The sequence below is a fragment of the Episyrphus balteatus genome, chromosome 1, assembly GCF_945859705.1.
Source record: "Episyrphus balteatus chromosome 1, idEpiBalt1.1, whole genome shotgun sequence".
NCBI classification, from domain to species: Eukaryota; Metazoa; Arthropoda; class Insecta; order Diptera; family Syrphidae; genus Episyrphus; species Episyrphus balteatus.
This window is the reverse complement of record NC_079134.1, coordinates 60,613,130-60,633,642: the sequence shown is the minus strand read 5'-3', so window position 1 is coordinate 60,633,642 and position 20,513 is coordinate 60,613,130. Positions and strand designations below refer to the sequence as shown.

At 30.6% G+C, this 20,513-nt stretch overlaps 1 protein-coding gene across 2 annotated transcripts in view; it reads left to right on the top strand.

The window, feature by feature from the left end:
- The first annotated feature begins 236 nt into the window (after nucleotides 1-236).
- The window catches only part of LOC129907049 (apoptotic chromatin condensation inducer in the nucleus), a 117,295-nt gene continuing 97,018 nt past the window's right edge, over nucleotides 237-20,513 (top strand). For both annotated transcript variants that reach the window (XM_055983089.1, XM_055983088.1), the window contains exon 1: nucleotides 237-727. In XM_055983089.1, the coding sequence (XP_055839064.1) occupies nucleotides 461-727 (267 nt within the window). In that variant the 5' untranslated portion in view covers nucleotides 237-460. The remainder of the gene's footprint in view (nucleotides 728-20,513) is intronic.

The window sequence follows — 20,513 nt, the reverse complement described above, 5'->3', positions numbered from 1 at the left end:
AGTATGGAAAATATAATTACCGCGGAGCCGATTTTATATGTATTGGTTTTTTTCACCACTATTTCTCCTTCGACTTTGTGTTCATACACAAAAAGTTGCAAGTGTGTGAGTGCAACCCCGTTTTTCTCGGTCGGAGGTTGGAATGTCTTTTCTGAACTCCGTTTTCTTGCTTGAAGGGTCGGATTTAATCCGACCCTCAAATCCGGTCATATAAACGTATGGCTAAAAACGAAAAATGTGTACAAAATGGTTGCCAAGGCATTTGCAATTGCTTCTTTTGCGAAAGTCGGTCCTTATATATCGAGTATCAAATATACTTTGTTTTAAATATTATTTACTTTATATTGAAGACAGCTGTGACGTAAAAATAAATCTTATTTCAAGAAAAGCTCAGCCTAATAAGCGAATTCTAGTTCTTAAAAAACTTAACGCTTGAGTTACCACAAGTATAAATCTTTGTATGATGCGGCGTCGAAGTGAACGGAAAAAATCTATGGACGTCGTTCAGTCTCCTGCAGTTTTAAAGCGCCCAAGAAGGACACGACGATCCTCACAAGTTGATGCTCTTCCGAAATTGAGCAATGCTGAAGCTTGTAATGACGACGGCGAAAACGTCAGCAAGGATTCTAAATCAATAATTTCTGGCCTAAGATCAACTAATAACGGTGAATTACAGGCACTTGAAGAGGACCCAAATGTTAATTCAGTGAAGAAACGAACACTTGAGGTACTTAAGAAAACCACTTTCTTTCTAGTCTAATGCGGTTCTCCATTGGTAAAAAATCAGTTTATTTTTGATATAAATCTGTGTACAGACTGATGGTTTGTTCAGTTAAATGAATTAGATCAATGAATAAAATCTTTATTGAGGCTTATAATGTTAGTTGTGTCGAATTCCATTCAATGAAAAAGTCGAATTTTCGGCGATCTCGAAGCGAATTATTTTTTGAAACTCATGTTCCATGGAAACAAAATTCGCAGCACATTTTTTCAATCCCTCTTTTTTTAGGGATTTTCACAGATTTGAACACGCAATTAAATTTAGTTTATTGAACTTGTTATTTACAATTGACTTAAAATTAACTTATTTCTAAAATACAGTGCCGCTCACTTGAATAGCACACCTTTTTTTTTTTTGTTATAAGTGCATATAATTCCTGTCTCTTAATACCAAAATGATCAATATTTTACTTTTTGGTATGTCCCCTTATGCACTCTCTCTGTGAGCGAAATCATTCATTTTCAATGACCCGTTAGTTAAATTTTGCAATTTTTTGCGGAACAACTCTGAAAAAAGTGCTCCTATTCTGGCGGATGTGCTATTCAAGTGATAGCACATCCGCTTTTTTTTTTTTAGTTTTCGAGTGCAAATCAAAGAAGGTAGAAATGCAGAAATGTTCTCCGATGTCTTTTAGTAATTTAAAGCTGATTTCAGTTAAGTGCATGGCCCTTCTTTAGCATATCATGACAATAATAGTTAAAGCCATTGATCATTTTGGTATTAAGAGACAGGAATTATATGCACTTATAACTAAAAAAAAAAGGGGTGCTATTCAAGTAAGCGGCACTGTACATTGATTGATACAAAATTTTGTTGGCACGGAGGTGGCCTAACTTTATACAATAGGTTTGTTCCTTTGGCGTTAAATATCTACTGCTAAGTACTTCTGGTTGTCAACTCCATTTCTTCTATAGAAAAAGTGTCTTTGAATGGATTCAGAAGTACTAAAAAGTACTTTGCTGAGCCCCAAGGAACACAGCCAATGACTAAGTTATAAAATATAAATATATATTATACATGGATAAACTTAATTTGAAAAGCTGCTGACTAGGTTGTCCTCAGGTTGTTCAGACCCGGATGTCCAGTTGTAGAGTTGTTTGGCGTTTAGCCACGGTAGTATGCCGACTGCGTGTCGGCGTAAAAGTTAACTGCTTCTTCGTTGTCCATTGAAATTATGTGCAAAACCAAACTGCTTGTCTGGGATGATGTTGTTATCGGTGCAAAATTTCTTCAGCTTTCTGAGTGTCAGCTTTTCCAAGTGCTTACTAAGATTGTTGAGAAGAAAGATTGGAGATGATGTTCCTAGCACCTTTCTTAGGAATCCACGATTCTTGCAGTTTTCCATTTCTGTGGGAAGTAGCAGTTGTTTATGCAGTTGTTGAGGATGATAGCTAAGAAGATTATGACTGTTTGCTGGAGCTACTTTATGATGAAGTTGGAGATGCCATCCAGTTCAGCTGATTTTTTCGGTTTGGATAGGTTAATTATTTCGACAATCTCTTCTGGATACTCAGGTTTGGGCTATCAGTTGGATCACTGGAGTCACTGAAAGTTGTTTTATCGTTGTTAGATAATAAGGTCCTTTAGATGGATGCTTCGAATTCCTCTAAGAAGACCGGGATTATGAAAGGGTTCGGTGTGAAGTTACTTTCCAAGTGGGCTGCAAATGCTTCTGCTTTTTCCTGCGATGTCGTTGCTTCTCCATTGTTGCTATTTATGACTTTCAGCATTGGTGACTTCTGTCCAACTATTCCGTTGATGTTCTTGAAGGCATCAGGTCCTGGCTTTATTGACTGTAGTCACTTCAAATAAAGAGTAAATTATAATCGAATATCGTATTTTTTTGCGGAAAATGTGATATATGCAAATAAAAAAAAAACAATGTGCGATCAAATATATATATATATGGCATAGTTCTTGTGAAAAAGTCAAATTACTGTGACTTTTCTTCCCGTGATTGTCTTCAGGAAATTTTTTCTCTGTAAAACCACAGTATACGGCCAAAATAATTAACCTTCTACTTCATCTCCAATCAGATCTTAACAATATCTGCAATTTCCTATTGATTTTGACTAAATTAAATTTATATTACCGAAGAAAATAAACAAAATTATTGATTAATGGAATCTCTGGTTTTATTTTGCAGAAATTGTTTTGATTTCAGCTTGACGTTCGTGTAAAAATTGTTGTCAAATGACACACACACAATGGCAAAATGAATTCGGTCTGTTTTCGTATTCCTTTTCAACACCAAAATCTAAAAATTGAAAGGAATTCCACATAAAAATTGAAAGGAATTCCACATTACTTTTTGATTTTACATCTGTTTTTTTTTTTACATTCTTTTATCGCATTCGAATACGTTACCGTGTGCCGTGTGTGAATTAGGTTAAATATTTAACCTCTGTTTAATTTTCGACACTATTGAGGTGAATAAACAAATTTTCAGTTGTCAAAGATTTAATGGGCTCTGGGACCCGGTTAAATTTTTATCTTCAGAGGTTAAATTTTTCACAGAAGGATTAGCAATTTTTTTTTTTTTAAATAAACAATCAAAAACTGGAAATAAAGAATGAAAAATGAGAAAGAAATAAAACATTTTGAGTGTATATCAATGGAATAATAATATTTAAATTAAAAGAGTAAAAAGCACCTTACTGGCGGACCAGAATGATGTAGCTGTGGCTGTGTCTTGTGGCGCTGTCAAAGTTAAAAAGTATAAAATTAGTATATCTGGCTGAACAGAATGGAAATTCGCTTGTGGCAAAGAAAAACGCCGTGGTACAAGATGTCAAATAAAATCGCTGAAAATGTAGAAAAGATGAACAAAATTGAATCGGTGATTGTTAAAACAACATAAGTAACATTTTTTATTTTTTTCAGGAGAGACAAAAAACTGTATTTTTGACTACGCGGCCGTATTGACAATTTTAGCTTTAAATTCGGTTTAGAGGCCTTGTTGAGAGTTGAAACCAACTAAAAGTTTTAAAAAAATATCTTTATTAAAGAAGATTTAACAAAAAATAAATATTTGTTATATGTTGTTGTAACACCCAACGTTTTGTTGGGAATCAAAACCACTTAATTACTTGAAAATAATGTTGTTTTGACACTCATTTTACATCCAAAGTATTAGCAAATTTAATGGAAATGAATAAAAGACTATTACAATTCAGCAATTTTGTTAATACATATTAAAAAACTTGAACATTAAACAAAAAGGCGAAAGTGGACGTTCCACGGCCAGCAATGAATTTGTTATTTTTGACGTAGTAAAGTCGTACTAATATTGTGCAAAAGTTTTATCCTTGTGACGTAGGTACTTCAAAATAGTATAAAATGCATTTTTGAATTTAACACTTTTTATTGATTGTCTCATTGATGTAATTTTAATGTTTATTTGAAGTGAAAAATATTATGGTTTGTAATTTTCCCTGAGTTTGAAGACCTTGATCTTGAATATCAAACCAATAGAACCCAAATTAACAGCCTTTTAAGAGAACAGTTACACTGCCGCTCATCTGAATAGGTTCACATTTTAGTTCATCTTACTCTTAGCCTGTCTTGGTATTTAATGCAATGGCACATCTTTTTTATATATGTAACGAGAGAACATCTTTATGCGCTTAGTTTAGGAGAAAAAAAAATTGTCTTGGGGCCTACCGTTCTTCTCACACGGTACCTAGACCAAATCTAGTCAAAAAATCGAGCATATTTTTTGGCTCATCTGAATAGGTTCAAAAGCAAAAAATGTTTATAAATGATGAGTTGCATGGGTCTGTTGGACTCAAAATTGTGTCTGTAAATAAATCTGATTGTGTATAACCTGTAAGGATGAAAACGGGTCGTGAAAAAATCTTTAGGCGCGAAAAAAATGGGGAAAATAAAAGAAGTCTTTGAATCAGCCCGAAACCAAAGATGCATTGAGACAAAAACAAACGCAAGTTAAAATTTAGTAAGCAGTTATTTGCGCAATATCCAAGGGTATAAAAACAACATTAAAAGTCGATGCAACTCAGTCACAACATGGCCCGATAGATGTGCAATGATCAGAACAGCATGACTTTGCGCTAAAAATTAAGCCGAAAACCGGTATAAAATGCAGTTTAACGACGGCAAAACGGGTTGTCAGAAGTGGTAAACATTTGAGAAGAACAAATCTTCGCAAAAATTACCACTTTACAAACCACGAAAAGAAACTCGCCTACAATAAAAAAAAAAAAAAATATGTCGTGAAAGTCGAATTTGCAACCGGTGATTTTTCAAAGGAAAAAAAATGAATTTAGTGGGCACTGAGGGCTAAATTCCTATTTTTATGACCTTCGTAGAGAGAACCATTATTTTAATGTGTTTAGATAACTGTGAAGGCAGTGTCATTAAGTGCAAAGCTATTTCCTTCTACAAAACTTTCGATCTGCAATTTGTAACACAGTTTTTTTTTTTACTATTGTCGGCGAGTTTCTTTTCGTGGTTTATAAAGTGGTAATTTTTGCGAAGATTTGTTCTTCTCAAATGTTTACCACTTCTGACAACCCGTTTTGCCGTCATTAACTGCATTTTATACCGGTTTTCGGCTTAATTTTTAGCGCAAAGTCATGCTGTTCTGATCATTGCACATCTATCGGGCCATGTTGTGACTGAGTTGCATCGACTTTTAATGTTGTTTTTATACCCTTGGATATTGCGCAAATAACTGCTTACTAAATTTTAACTTGCGTTTGTTTTTGTCTCAATGCATCTTTGGTTTCGGGCTGATTCAAAGACTTCTTTTATTTTCCCCATTTTTTTCGCGCCTAAAGATTTTTGCACGACCCGTTTTCATCCTTACAGGTTATACACAATCAGATTTATTTACAGACACAATTTTGAGTCCAACAGACCCATGCAACTCATCATTTATTAACATTTTTTGCTTTTGAACCTATTCAGATGAGCCAAAAAATGTGCTTGATTTTTTGACTAGATTTGGTCTAGGTACCGTGTGAGAAGAACGGTAGGCCCCAAGACAATTTTTTTTCTCCTAAACTATGCGCCTAAAGATGTTCTCTCGTTACATTTATAAAAAAGATGTGCCATAGCATTAAATACCAAGACAGGCTAAGAGTAAGATGAACTAAAATGTGAACCTATTCAGATGAGCGGCAGTGTACGTGTTTTTTTATAGTTGAACAAATTTTGCTTTTCTGAATTTTTATATTTATTTCATTTAATAGTTCAAATAAATTCATAAAACACTACTAAACTGATAAAAAAGTGTACTTTCTAACGTCAGCACTTTTTGAAATATTAAAATTAGATTAGATTAGAAAAATTTTATTTAGCTAAGTTCGCTATTATTAGAATTTTATACATTTATATATATACATTAAAGTTTTTAATTTAAATTTAATAATTATTTTTACAATATATTATAACATTTTTCTTAAATTTTGTAATATTTGTTTCATTTTTTACATAATTAGGAAGTTCATTAAAAATTTGTATGCCTTTATCAAATAACATATTTTGCGATTTTGAATTTCTAAATAATTGCACATTTAAGTTATTGTTATTTCTTAAGTTATATGGTTGTAAATTACCTCTTGTTGTTAATTTTCTACTTAAATAATTCGGCAACATATTGTTTTTTATTTTGAAAATAAATAAAAGAGTACTGATTACAATTCTCTGTTTAATATTTAACCACCTAAGTGTATCTAACATGCTTCGAATGGAAGTATATCTATTACAACATAAAATTGAACGCATAGCTTTATTTTGTAACTTTTGTAGGTTATCCAGCATACTTGAAGATCCCAACAATAGTATTGTTGGACAATACTCAAAGTGGGGTCTTACTATAGTATTATAAATTTTAATTGCCATTGGAATACATAGCTTTTTTCTTATACAACGAAAAAAAACGATTTTTTGGGCAATTTTTTTTAGATATATATTCGAAATGTTTTTTAAAACTAAGTTTACAGTCCATTATGACTCCTAAATATTTTATTTCATTGACACATTCAAATTCTTCTACTTGATTTATCGTATTATTTTCAGGTAACAACATTATTTTAGTTTTTTCAATGTTTAGCTTAAGTTTGTTCATATTCAAATAACTTTTTATGTTTTTTAATTCTTCACAAAGTTTTCTTAAACAACCATCAAAATCATTTTCATCAATGTATAAGAGTCCATCATCGGCAAAAAATTTTATTTTACTATACTTTATCACTTTTTTCACATCATTAATGTACAGCAAGAACAGCAGCGGTCCCAATATAGATCCCTGAGGAACTCCCAACTCTGATTCGATGGGATCAGATACTTCATCGTTGAATTTCACTGTTTGTGTACGTCCCTCCAGATATGATTGGAACCATTCATGTTCAACTCCTTTTATACCGTATTGAAATAGTTTTTTCAATAATATTTTTCTATCAACTGTTTCGAAAGCTCTTTTGAAGTCTAAGAACACAGATGCAATTTTCTTCTTAGCATGTAGTTTCTCTTTCCAGTCAGCTATTACGAAGTTTAACGCAGATTCACATGAATGTTTCTGCCTAAATCCTGATTTTTCTTCCATAAGTATATTATTATCTTCTATGTATTTCTCAAGTTGTACTTTCACCACTTTTTCAAGAATTTTCTCATGCAATGGAAGCATATTAACTGGTCTAAAATTTTCACACTTGTTTGAGTTATTCACTTTAGGCACAGGAACTATAACTGAGTTCTTCCAATTTTTAGGGAAGATCCCGTTTGTTAGTGAATAATTTACAATGTTTAAAAGGGCTGGACCCACCCAGTTAAAACTGTCCTTTAACATTTTTTTGCTCATAAAATTAAAATCACTTTTTTCCGGGATTGTGTCTATTATTTTCCAAAGTTCTTCTATTGAATCTAAGGTTTTAAACTTAAAATTGTTTTCAGAATTCTCTACACTATTCAACCATGGTTCAATTGGAATGTTATCATTTATTTCTTTTACACTTTTCACAAAATATTCGTTAAATTTATTAGCAATTAGTTTATTGCCTCTGGTTTTAGTTCCATCAAATTCAATAACATTTGTCTCTATTTTATCATTTCCTAAAACTAGTGACTTGATATACTTCCACATTGTTTTCTGATCGTTAGCACCATTAATTTTATTTTTTATGTATTCACACTCTGTTTTTCTTAGATTTTTTTTGTAATCGTTCCTTATTTTTTTATACACTTTCCAGTCTTCATCTTGTTTTGTCATTAAAAATTTTAAATGACTTTGAACTTTTTGGGATTTTAGTCTACTTAAATCATTATTGAACCACTTTTGTACATTGTTATTAATAGTTCTTTCAATTACAAAACTTTGAATAATTTTTAACATTTCTTCTTCAAAAATATCACTCATGAATTCATTGCCCTGAGTTGAGATACTAATCTGATTTATTGCACTTCTTCGTATTGCTTGTACAAAATGAAAACTGTTGTATTTTACAAATTTTATCTTTTTTGGTAAGTAATGCTGTATTTCACGTTTTATATTGATTTTAAATATAACCGTCTCATGATCACTTATTTTTATTTTATTTTCAACTTTTGCTTCACAATTGTTTATATCCGTTACCACATAATCTATTAAAGAACTTGAGGTAGTGGTTATCCTAGTTGGGTCATTAACCAATTGTTTACATAGTTTTTCACTAAATAAACACTCTAACTCTCTTTTATAAATACTTTCTTCAAGCCAGTTTTTGTTAAAATCGCATGGTATTAATATGTTTTTATCAGGTAGTTGATCAAACCAATCACAGATGCAGTTACAAAATTCTCTAATTGAAGTACTAGGTGATCTGTATAAAGTTAGAAACTACTGATTTATTTTCAATCTCCACTTTTATTAATAACACCCACGCCATCAACCCAATTTGTACACTTTTAATGACTGTAGGATATTCGAAACAATCTTTTAAATATATAACTATACCACCAGTGTGTGGTGATGTCGTTTCACATCTGATTATATGGTATGCATTTAAAGTTATTTCTTTATTATTCACTTTTGTTCCAATATGAGTTTCTGTTAACACCACCATATCAAATTTATTTTCAAGTATATTATTTTGTAGCTCACTAAAGTTGTTGATGAGGCCCTGGATATTTAACTGCATGCATTGAAAAAACTTTGGTTTCTAATATGCAACTTTCTCCCTCTCTCTTTCAACTCTTTTCAAATACACTGGACAATTTATATCCCTGGCATCATGGCACGGATCAATATCAAGATTCAGTTTTTGAATAGTTATTAAGCAGTTCACACATTCACTCATTTCACTATCGCAGTCCTCGAATCTATGCTCACCATTACATTTTGGGCATGTTATTTTATGTGTACAATCTTTAGCATTGTGATTAAATCCCCAACATTTGAAACATCTTTTCACACTTATCTTATCATACACTGTACACTTGTTCCATCCAATATTAAAACTTGGTCTTTCCGCTTCTAAAATCCGTTTAAATAAAGTCTTTTCAATTTCCACTATAGCGTTATATTTATTTGAATCTTTATAATTATTATAAGTTTTGATAATTTTTAAATTTCCATCAATTCTATTTTGTTTTTTTATAATTTCGATAAGATTATTTTCATAAATATTTTTATCTACCCCTATTATAACAATTTTTGGATCATGCAAAGATGGCACATTTACTTTATAATGTTCACCTAATTTTTCTTTAACTTCACTTTCCATTTTTCTTGTAGATTCTTCATCTTCACATCTAATAAACACTGTTCCATCTTTACTTTTAGAAATTCCGCTTATTTGTATAGCCAACTCAGCTGGATTAATTTTTTCTTTTAAATCTTCTTTTGTTTTTTCACAATTTTGATTATTATTAGGCTTCACCATAATCGGGGGTACATTTTTTGTTATTATATCCGCATATGATTTCGGTTTGTTTACTTTTTTTGTTTCACTATTTGACTCTTTTCCTCTTATTAATTTCATACAACTCATTAGTTCTTTTATTTCTTCTTCTTGTTTTTTTAATGCATCTCTATTGTCCCTTACCACATTTAACACATCTTCTATTTCATTTAACGCTTTTTTGTTGTCATTTACGACTTTTAGTACATCATCCATTTTTAATATTATCACTCTTAAATATTCTTTGCAATCATCACAAATAAACATAACATTCTTGTGCTTAAGAATATTATTTTCATATTGTCCCAGGCTTACGCATTTACCACAAAATGTTTTTTGGCAGAAAGCAGAGCACACAAAGGGGGTTTCTTGCCTGCCAATTAGTTTTTTGCACTGTACACAGTCACTCATTTTGTTATATACTTTTTTTTTTTTTTTTATCACTGTATTGCTCTGTTATTCGATTATATATTATAGGTCTCTGTCCTTTCACTCATTAACGGCTATGCCGCTAATTTTTAATTTTAATTTTTAATCTTTTGAACTAAATATTTGTATTTTTTATCATTTCACTTGAATTATTAAATTTAAAAAATTTACTTCCGTGGCTTCACTTAATTTTCGGTTATACGCGCGACGCGTTATCCAACAAATTTCTTCTTTTTTCTTTAGCTACTCGATTTTACGTCCTTTCTTCATGAAATTTCACTCAAGAAAATCAATAAGAAAATCGAAATAAAAAGTTAACATTTTTGCATTCTAACGCTTTGTTTAATTTTTTTTTATTTTTTTTTCTTATCTGATCTGTGTGAAAATGGAAGACTGTAGTGGTAAAGACTGTAACAAAAGAATAAGCCGCAATGAAGATTTTCTTATATGTAGTGGAATGTGTGGAAAAAAATTCCTTCAAACAATAATAAGTGAATATGGCTGTGATATATTAGTACTAACTGAGACACATTTTACAAAAAAACATAATCCTGCTGAAATACAACTAGATGGTTATTACATTTTCAACTGTGATAGCGAGTCTAGTCATACAGGCGGATTAGTTTTCTATGTCAAAAAAATCGTTTAATTGTTCTCTTGTTAAAAAATTTGTTGTCGCTATGAACTTTTGGTGTTTAATTATTAGAGTGCAATATGAAAATACAGCTGTGATATACTTATGTGCATCTCATCTATCGACATCTATCGAATTCTGTGATGACCTAGAAAAATGGATAGACTTTCTTCAATAGTGCAATAATAACTTTATACTAATGGGAGATTTTAATATAGATTGGCGGGCTATGAACAATACCTATACAAAACGTTTAAAACAAATAATAACTGATAATAACCTTTCCATGCTTAATACAGATCCTACGAGGATAACACCAACTTCATGTACCCTAATTGACTATGTTCTAACTAATAACAGAAATATCTGCAAAGCTAAAGTGGAACCTAAATTTAAAATAAGTGATCATGAAGCTTTGGAAGTTACTATACAGTGTTCAAAACAAAAACGAGTATTTAAAAAAAACTATAAGCTACTGTAAGTACAATAAAGAATATTTTTTAAATGAACTAAGCCTCAATCAATTCTTCTCTAGTTTTAATTCTGATAATTCTTATAATTTACATACTCTAAGTGAACAATTTGCTGAAGAATTGAAAAAAGTTGTTAATAGTATGGTGATCACTCGAACCTTCCCTTATCAAAACTGTGAATGGAATTCTGAACTTAGATATGCAAAAAACGTAAAAATTAATTTATATAAAACGGCTGTTACAACAAATACCTTAAGCAACTGGCAAGCTAATCAGCAATATAGAAACTACTACAAAAGACAAATTGAATTTGCTAAGTCAAGTTTTATAACTGAAAAAATACAAAATGCTAACAACCAAAAAGAAATGTGGAGACAATTAAAAAAGCATGTTTTAAAGACAAATAAAGATGAAATTTCTATAGTGAAATTCGAAGACTGTGATAATGTAACTAATAATGCAATTATAGCTGAAAAGCTTAATAACTTTTTTATTAAAAGCATCTGTGATCTTAGCAATTCTGTGATATTTTGTAATTATAGTAGTTTAGTTGATGAGTGCAATATAGATTTTAAGTTTAACATGATTGATACAAATGATATTGTCAATACCCTATCTGTGATAAGCACTAAAAGTGATTTTAATTATATGAACACAAAAATGTTAAAAGACTCTATAGAAATTGTCGGTCCCGTCTTTGTTCGAATTATCAATACGTCTTTCAATTCCGATTTTTTTCCCAAATCATGGAAAGAATCTCATTCTCCCAAAAAAGAAAGTGGCAAGCTCAACTCTCTGCAGTGATTTGCGTCCCATAAATATGCTCCCAATTTATGAAAAAGTGATTGAGAAAATTGCCTCTACTCAACTACAACTTTTTCTTGACAATAATAAAATTCTTTCCGTCAACCATTCCGGCTTTCGCTCTAATCATTCTTGTGAAACTTGTGTTAATTATGTTGTAAGTGATTGGAAAAAAGAAATCGATGACAAGAACTGTGTGGTTGCCGTGTTTTTAGATCTTAAGCGGGCCTTTGAAACAGTTGACCACAAAATATTGTTAAACAAATTAGAAAAATATGGTATACGAAACACAGAACGAAAGTGGTTTAAAAATTTCATATATGACAGAACTCAAAAAACGTCTGTAAATAACAACATTTCAGACTCTACAACAGTTGCTACTGGAGTTCCACAAGGAACAATCCTAGGAATGCTTCTTTTTCTTCTGTACATCAATGATATGGAAAAAGTAGTTCAATATTCCCAATTGGTCCTATTTGCAGACGATAGTTTAATTTATTTAAGTGAAAAAGATATCAAAACTGTGATTGAACAAATTCAAAGTGATTTAAACAATATTTTTACGTGGCTAAACATGAATAAACTTATCCTTAATACTTCAAAAACAAAATTTATGATACTCAATAAACCTGTCTCCCTGTCCCAATTAAGTTCTCAAATTTTAATCAATAACCAAAACTTAGAAGAAGTATCATCTATCAAATATCTTGGTGTTGTGCTAGATAATAAATTATCTTTTAATGAACATATAGACTTAATATGCAATAAAGTATCTCAAAAATTAGGAGTTCTTAGAAGAACCCGAAGAAATATATCAAAAGATAGTGCAATAAAAGTTAGTGCAATAAAAGTTTTTAATGTGACTGTAAAACCTCATTTTGAATACTGTGCAAGTCTCCTCTTTACATGTAACATAACACAAAAAATTAGAATTCAAAAACTTCAAAACAAAGCCATGCGTTTTATATTAAAATGTGATCGTTATTCCTCTTCAACTGCAATGCTACAATCATTAAATTGGTTAAATATAAATCAAAGACTTTTCATAATGGCAATGGTGTTTGTTTTCAATATAAAACACAATAAGTGTCCTGAATATCTTAAATCAATAATACCTGAAAATAGAAATATACAATATAGTTTGCGAAACATTGAAGAATTCAACATCATTCGAACGATAACGACAAGAGCACAATCCAGTATAATCTATATGGGACTACAAGCATATAATAATCTTCCACTGAATATAAGAAATATAAACAATTTAGATCAATTTTAAAAATCAAGTAATCATTTGAATAAGTAAAAAATTACTTTTTTTGGAAACTATATGAGTCTTTACATTAAATAAAAGATAAAGAATTATTTTCTTATACTCATATGTATATTATATGTTGTTTATTTAACAAACGTTTTCGGGAATTCTTCCCATCTTCAGGTTCAAGCAAATAATACATAAATATTTTAAATATTTTAAATTTAAATTTACATAAAAATCAATTTATCAAATCTCTTAAATTTAAAAAATTAAAGTAATTTTTAAAAAGTATCAAATAAGAATGTATGAATTTTAATTTGGTTTTAATATAAAATAAGATAAATGAATAAATGCGTTTTAGAATTTTGTCTCAAATATGTCTTTAGTTGTAAAGGGTTTCAAAAATGCATGTAAGGAAGATCGTTCAAATAATTTGTTTTTATTCATATTATTTGTACGATGAATATATATTTCTTCGTATGCATTTAATAATTTTGGGTTATTTATTTGTTTTAATAACCGAAAACCTGCTAGGTTATGATTATTGCTAATCATGTGATCAGCTGGTGTTGATTGATAAACTGTTTTAGAGTGGATAGATTTGTAATGTTCTGACCATCTTATTTTAGCCCTTCTTCTCGTTTGACCAATGTAAACTTCATTACAATCTTGACAAAACATAAATAATAAACAAAATTAAAACTATTGATGACACTGCGCTTTAATATAACACAATATTATAGTCAAGGTATTTTGTTGTGACTCAGCATACTGAGACTGCTATGATTGCCGTGGGAATTTGGTGTTGGGTTTTGTTGGTGTTCCTGTTGATACTTTCAACAAGAGACTTAACAACTTTAGTATCTAATAAACAAAAAGCTACTACTACCTATATGGGTGGTACGTTTGTAGAAGGGTTGACATATTCTTTGATGAAAGTGTTTAATAATTATTCAATTAAATTATCACCGAACAGTACTGGTAATAAAGTAAAAACTTTGATTGGCACTGTAAAAGACAAGACTGACACTCTTGACAAATCTGGAATTTATTCCGTTATTTGTCAAGATTGTAATGAAGTTTACATTGGTCAAACGAGAAGAACGGCTAAAATAAGATGGTCAGAACATTACAAATCTATCCACTCTAAAACAGTTGATCAATCAACACCAGCTGATCACATGATTAGCAATAATCATAACCTAGCAGGTTTTCGGTTATTAAAACAAATAAATAACCCAAAATTATTAAATGCATACGAAGAAATATATATTCATCGTACAAATAATATGAATAAAAACAAATTATTTGAACGATCTTCCTTACATGCATTTTTGAAACCCTTTACAACTAAAGACATATTTGAGACAAAATTCTAAAACGCATTTATTCATTTATCTTATTTTATATTAAAACCAAATTAAAATTCATACATTCTTATTTGATACTTTTTAAAAATTACTTAAATTTTTTAAATTTAAGAGATTTGATAAATTGATTTTTATATAAATTTAAATTTAAAATATTTATTATTTGCTTGAACCTGAAGATGGGAAGAATTCCCGAAAACGTTTGTTAAATAAACAACATATAATATATGAGTATAAGAAAATAATTCTTTATCTTTTATTTAATCAAGTAATCATTTATGCAAAATCAAATATTTAATGTTAAATGCTTTTTATTTTACTTAAATTACTGATACAAATTTGAATGTAACTTTAAAAAATTGTAAATCTCTTTTAGACCTTAATGGCCATTGGCCAAATAAATTTCAAATAAATAAATAAAATAAAAGTTCGGATTTTCAATTTTTTTGCTGGTTTTAATCGCTTGAAAACTCTCGAACAAAATCTCGAAGTTGATTGCTTAAAAAGTTTATATTAAGAGTTCTATTGGCATGATATTCAAGATTTTACCTTCATGCTCAGGCAAAATAACAGAGCATAATACTTCATATTCAAAATAAAAATTAAATTCAATATGTCCTTCACATATTGCAAGATGTATTATCAATACTAATATTACAATATCTTACATTCTTAATGCAATGCAGTGAATAGTTCATAGTAAAACTTTTCCTTAGTTATAGTTTTTTCATTTGTAACTGCCGAACGTCCAACACAGAATTTTTCTGTATTTATATCCATATTTTAAAAACCTAGAACATTTTGAAAGATGCAATTCCACTCAAATGACCACGAACAACTGAATGACAGTAAATCATCGAAAAAACTGTAGGAAATAACAGTTTACTTACTTCGTTTTTCCAGCCATGAATGTAAAAATAAATTAATATCAAGTATTTAAGGTGTTTTAATACTCAATTTCAAAATTGGCAGAAGAGATATGTTGTTTTAGCACTCAATGCGTATTTTAACCTCGAAATTTTATATGATCCAAATATCAAATCATGTTGGTTTTGCTCTACCCATAAGCCATAGAGGAAAGAATATCTAGAGAGCCGACTCGTACCCCCCTTGCCTAAAACACCCGCAAATTTAATTTCAGATAATTGGTATACATCTCTCTTATTTTCCTATCTGTGAATACGTGTGAAAGCTATAATGCGTTTAAAACCTTCCTTTCACAAGTAGATGTCCTCACAAGCTTTGAACTTAAACATGATTTTGGTTTGTACATGAACTTGAATAGGTCAAATAGCTCACTCCAAACACCCACCTTTCAATAAATATGTACAGAAATAAAAAAAAGGTTCGTGTTTTGAATTTATTATATTATTTTTTTATGAATTAATTCCTCTACTGAGCACTTAAATTGTTTTTAATTGTTTTGAGCACAACTCCACAGTTGAATGTGTTGGTACCATTTAAAATGCACGGGAAAACTACCACATATAAGCACTGTGGAGTTTTTCCTCTCATTGCAGCTTGTAGGGTGGAAGAGAAAAACCAACCGAAGTCGCGTCTCTAGGTATTCCTTTCTCTATGCCATAAGCAATGCAAAACAGTTATAAAAGTGGTTTCAAAAAATTTGTCACTCATGTTGTTTTAACAATCACCGATTCAATTATGTGGCGCACTAAAATGTCAATTGCCTTGAAAAAAAAAATAATATTAACTGAGCAAGCACATTAGAAACGTCAAAAGTCATTGCGCTTGTAGCTTGAAGTAAAAGTCGACTCGACTTGTACCACAGCGAATTTCCTTGCCACAGCCACACCTACGTATTTTGGCACCAATATACTAATTTCATACTTTTTAACTTTGACAGCGACACAAGCCACAGCTACATCATTCTGGTCTACCAGTATTGGTGCCAGAATACGTAGCTGTGGTTGTGGCAAGGAAATTCGCTGTGGTACAAGTCGAGTCGACTTTTACTTTTCTTGACTTTTGACGTTTCTAATATGGTTGCTCAGTTAAAATTATTTTTTTTTTCAAGGCAATTGACATTTTAGTGCGCCACATATTCTGTTCATCTTTTCTAAATTTTTAGCGATTTTTTTTGACATCTTGTACCAGCGCGTTTTTCTTTGCCACAAGCGATTTTGCATTCTGTTCCACCAGTTAGTGACTTTGCCAAATTTTAATTTTATTTCCAAAAAATTTTTTTAACAAATTAAATTAAGACTGGGTTCCCTTTTTCAGCAAAGTCAAATCTTATGTAAAAGCATTTGTGTGTATTAGTGAATGTGTTTCGCTCTCTCGCCATCGAATTATCTGGTTTTTTACTCTCAGGATGTTGGTTATGGTTTTCATTCATTGTCTCTTTGTGAGATCGCCATCGCACTCACGCGTGCGGGGTGACATGCAAATGTATGTAGGTATACTACATAGATCTTTATATGGATATGGTTTGTGGACGAAAACTGGTTTGAAATTCAATATTTTCATGAAAGATTTCTGGAGTGTATACCTATTTATTTTTGAAATGAAAAAGAAACTTGTTTCCATGTTGCTGTTGTGGATGGTATTTGAGTTTTTTGTGTATCAGAGAAATTTTTTGCATTATAATAATAATTATATAACCCGTTTGTATGGCGATTTGAATCCGAATTGAATCAGGATTTAGGTCTATATATACCTGAATCGAATTGAATCCGGATTTGTCGATCCGATCCGACTCGGGGAGCTGAATCGAATCGAAAATATGCATATATACCTAACGAATTGAATACTCGAGATATAATATATGGTGGAAATTGTGTGTGATTGTCTTCTTATTTGCAAATTCACTGTGTGTATGTCTAATGATATCTAGTTTTACTTGCACTTTGTTTTTGGTTAGATTTTTCTATTTTACTGCAAATATATTAAAAAGAAAAATTGTGTTTTCGATTCTATTTCAATTCGATTCCTCGATCTGGTACTTCCATATACCTGGATCAAAATTTCGATTCAGTTTCAATTCGATCTTTAAATCGGTCATACAAACGGGGTAATAGTTGTTCAGCGGAGAAGCAGGTAGAGGATGTGTTATATGGGTGCATTGATATAATATACTTGACAGTATCCTTTGTGTAGTTTGTATAAAAATATGAGTAGATGCGCTGATGCGCAGAAGGATTGATTTTCAGGTTCTTGCTCACTTTTGAGTTGTTCTTCTAAATTTTTTGTCTCGCACTCACGCGTGCCGGCTGACATGGAAATGTATTTACTTACAATATATAGAATGTTTAGGTGCTTATGTGTATGTTGTTTGAGGATGGACTCGATATCAATCCAATTTACTTTCAACACCTTTTTAATAAAGATTTTTTTTAAGTCACCAATGCAATGAACTCAGTTCGTAACTGAATCGATTTTGTTTTTTATTTACTTATACCTACATTATTAGGAAACAAAATTGAGGCAGCATTAATAACTTATAAGTTACTTTTTTTTAAACCTTGAAATTAATTTTTCAATTATGTAATCAAAGTTTAGGGAAGTTTTCAAAAATAATTTTCAAGCTCAACACTTTGAAAAACAAATGATCTATTTTTTCAAACTGATATTTTATTTATAAATTCAGATAGGCATTAGCTACATTTTTGCTTCTGTTTCCTCAGTAGCAAAACTATTTCCATAAATACCATCAAGTGCATTCTAACCACAAATACACTTATACCTATAACCCTTTACCCATTCACCCGCGAAAATATAACTATTATACCTACAAACCTACAAAAAAAAAACCGAATCCGCAACATATAAACAAAGACAATGAAAAACAAAAGGACATATTTATATTATATAACCCTGCACGCTCGCGCGAGTGTAATATAATAATAAACAATACAACCCAGAAATCAACCTAAATATGGAAATCAATAATTGTGCACAAGCACATGTCAAATGTCAATACACATTTTTACACACAAACAAATGCATACCACATATCTAATCCTTTACCTATATCCCCGCACGAGCAATGTGAATATTACACAACGCAAAGAATTTCGCTGACACAAAAAAAAAAACCAAAAAGTGTCAACTCGCAAGAGCGGGTGCGATATTATAAACACGAAATGAATTGTTAGGAAAAACCCAAGAGTCAACAAGAACAAAACAACCCTTTTTGAAAACCAAAGATAATGATCTTGCAAAAAATATCTACTATATACCTACTCTCTGCATCATCTTCATAATTTCATGAATGATTTCTGCCTGCCTGAGTGAGGAAATAGGAAACAAAAAAAAAGTATTATGTAAACACAAAAAAAAAAAAAAAACAAAATATAACGAGAAAATGAGAGCGCAAGAGCAAGTTTTTTTTCAATAAATAGAAAAGAACAGAAAAAAAGAGTTCATCAGCGCCAGCTTATGCGTGGCATTCTTTTGAACTAAATTTGCATGTGTGCATCACGCACACATGCTAAAATAGACACTTTTTCAACAATTTATATTAAAAATACTGTGAGCAAAAACATATTTTTTTTTTGAAACTGATTTGAAATATAATGAAAAAAAAATAATAAAAATAAATTGTGGATGCTTTGACTGCCCCTTCCTCAAAAACAGAATGCAAATATTGGTTTATTAAAATCAAATTTTTAGTGTGTAAATAAAAAAAATATTTTTTTTTGGCAAACGGGTTGCATGAACAACTTTATTAACTTCTCATTATGACACCTTTCCTTCAAATTAACCGTTCAAACTAACTTCAAATTAAATTTTAGAAATTTTATTGGGTTCACCTATTGTTTTCTTATTGTTTTCTTTTTGTTTCATCTAAAAACACTAATAAACGGTAAAGTTATTCTAAGAAGAGTGAGTAAAAAAACATGAAATTACAACAAATTAACGAAGCTTTTTTTCTAATAAAAAAAAAAAAAAAAAATCTGTTTCGCGTAGTGCATGAAAACACATTTAATCATTATAAAACAAAAAAAAAATAAATAAAAAGTTTATAAACAACGGTGCCCCAACCAAAATTCTGATTCAATCTAAATTTGCAGGAAAAAAATCATTTTCGACCCTTATAAAAATCGCACAAGAAATGTTTCTAAAATTTAAATGATGCAAAAATATTCGTACGTTTATTACCTTTTCAAAAAAGTAAGTTTCATAAGATTATCTTATAAACTGCAAAAGTAATACAACAATTAGTCAACCATCTTCCATTAAAATGCTATGGAAACCCCCCTTAATGTTTTTGGATGCATTTCGACTATTAGTCATCCTCAGCGAGCACGTTATACTAAGTTTAATCTGTCATGGACCAGCTGGACGTGAGAGAAAGAAGAATTAAAAACAAATTAAAAAACAATAACAATAATACAAATTAAAACGTCAATTAGTAGACTGATTGATGCATTTGAATAGTGGAGCGTATATGGGAGCTTCCATCATGTTCATAGATATGCTTCTGTTTAAGAACATATAAATGCTCTCATAGACGTCCAGTTTGTATGCGTCGTTGACCTGTTTCTTCAGTTTGACGTTGTCCATACTCCAAAGTGTAAATTGGTCATGTTCTAGTGCATGGAGTGCAACGGCGGATTTTGTTGTTTGTTGTTTCTGAATGCTAGACAAATGTTCCTTCATTCTCACCTCTATGCTTCTTTTTGTTTGGCCAATGTACTTTTCTTCACATTCATTGCATGAGATTTCATTAATTCCAGATTTTTGAAGGAAGTTTGTTTTGTCTTTCAAATTGACAATTACATTTTGTAATTTGTTGTTGCTGCTGTGTACAATTTCCATGTTATGTTTTTTGAAGACTTTTTTTAATTTGTTGGTGATTTCAGGTACGTAAGGTAATGATATTCTTTGTTGTTGTTCTTTTT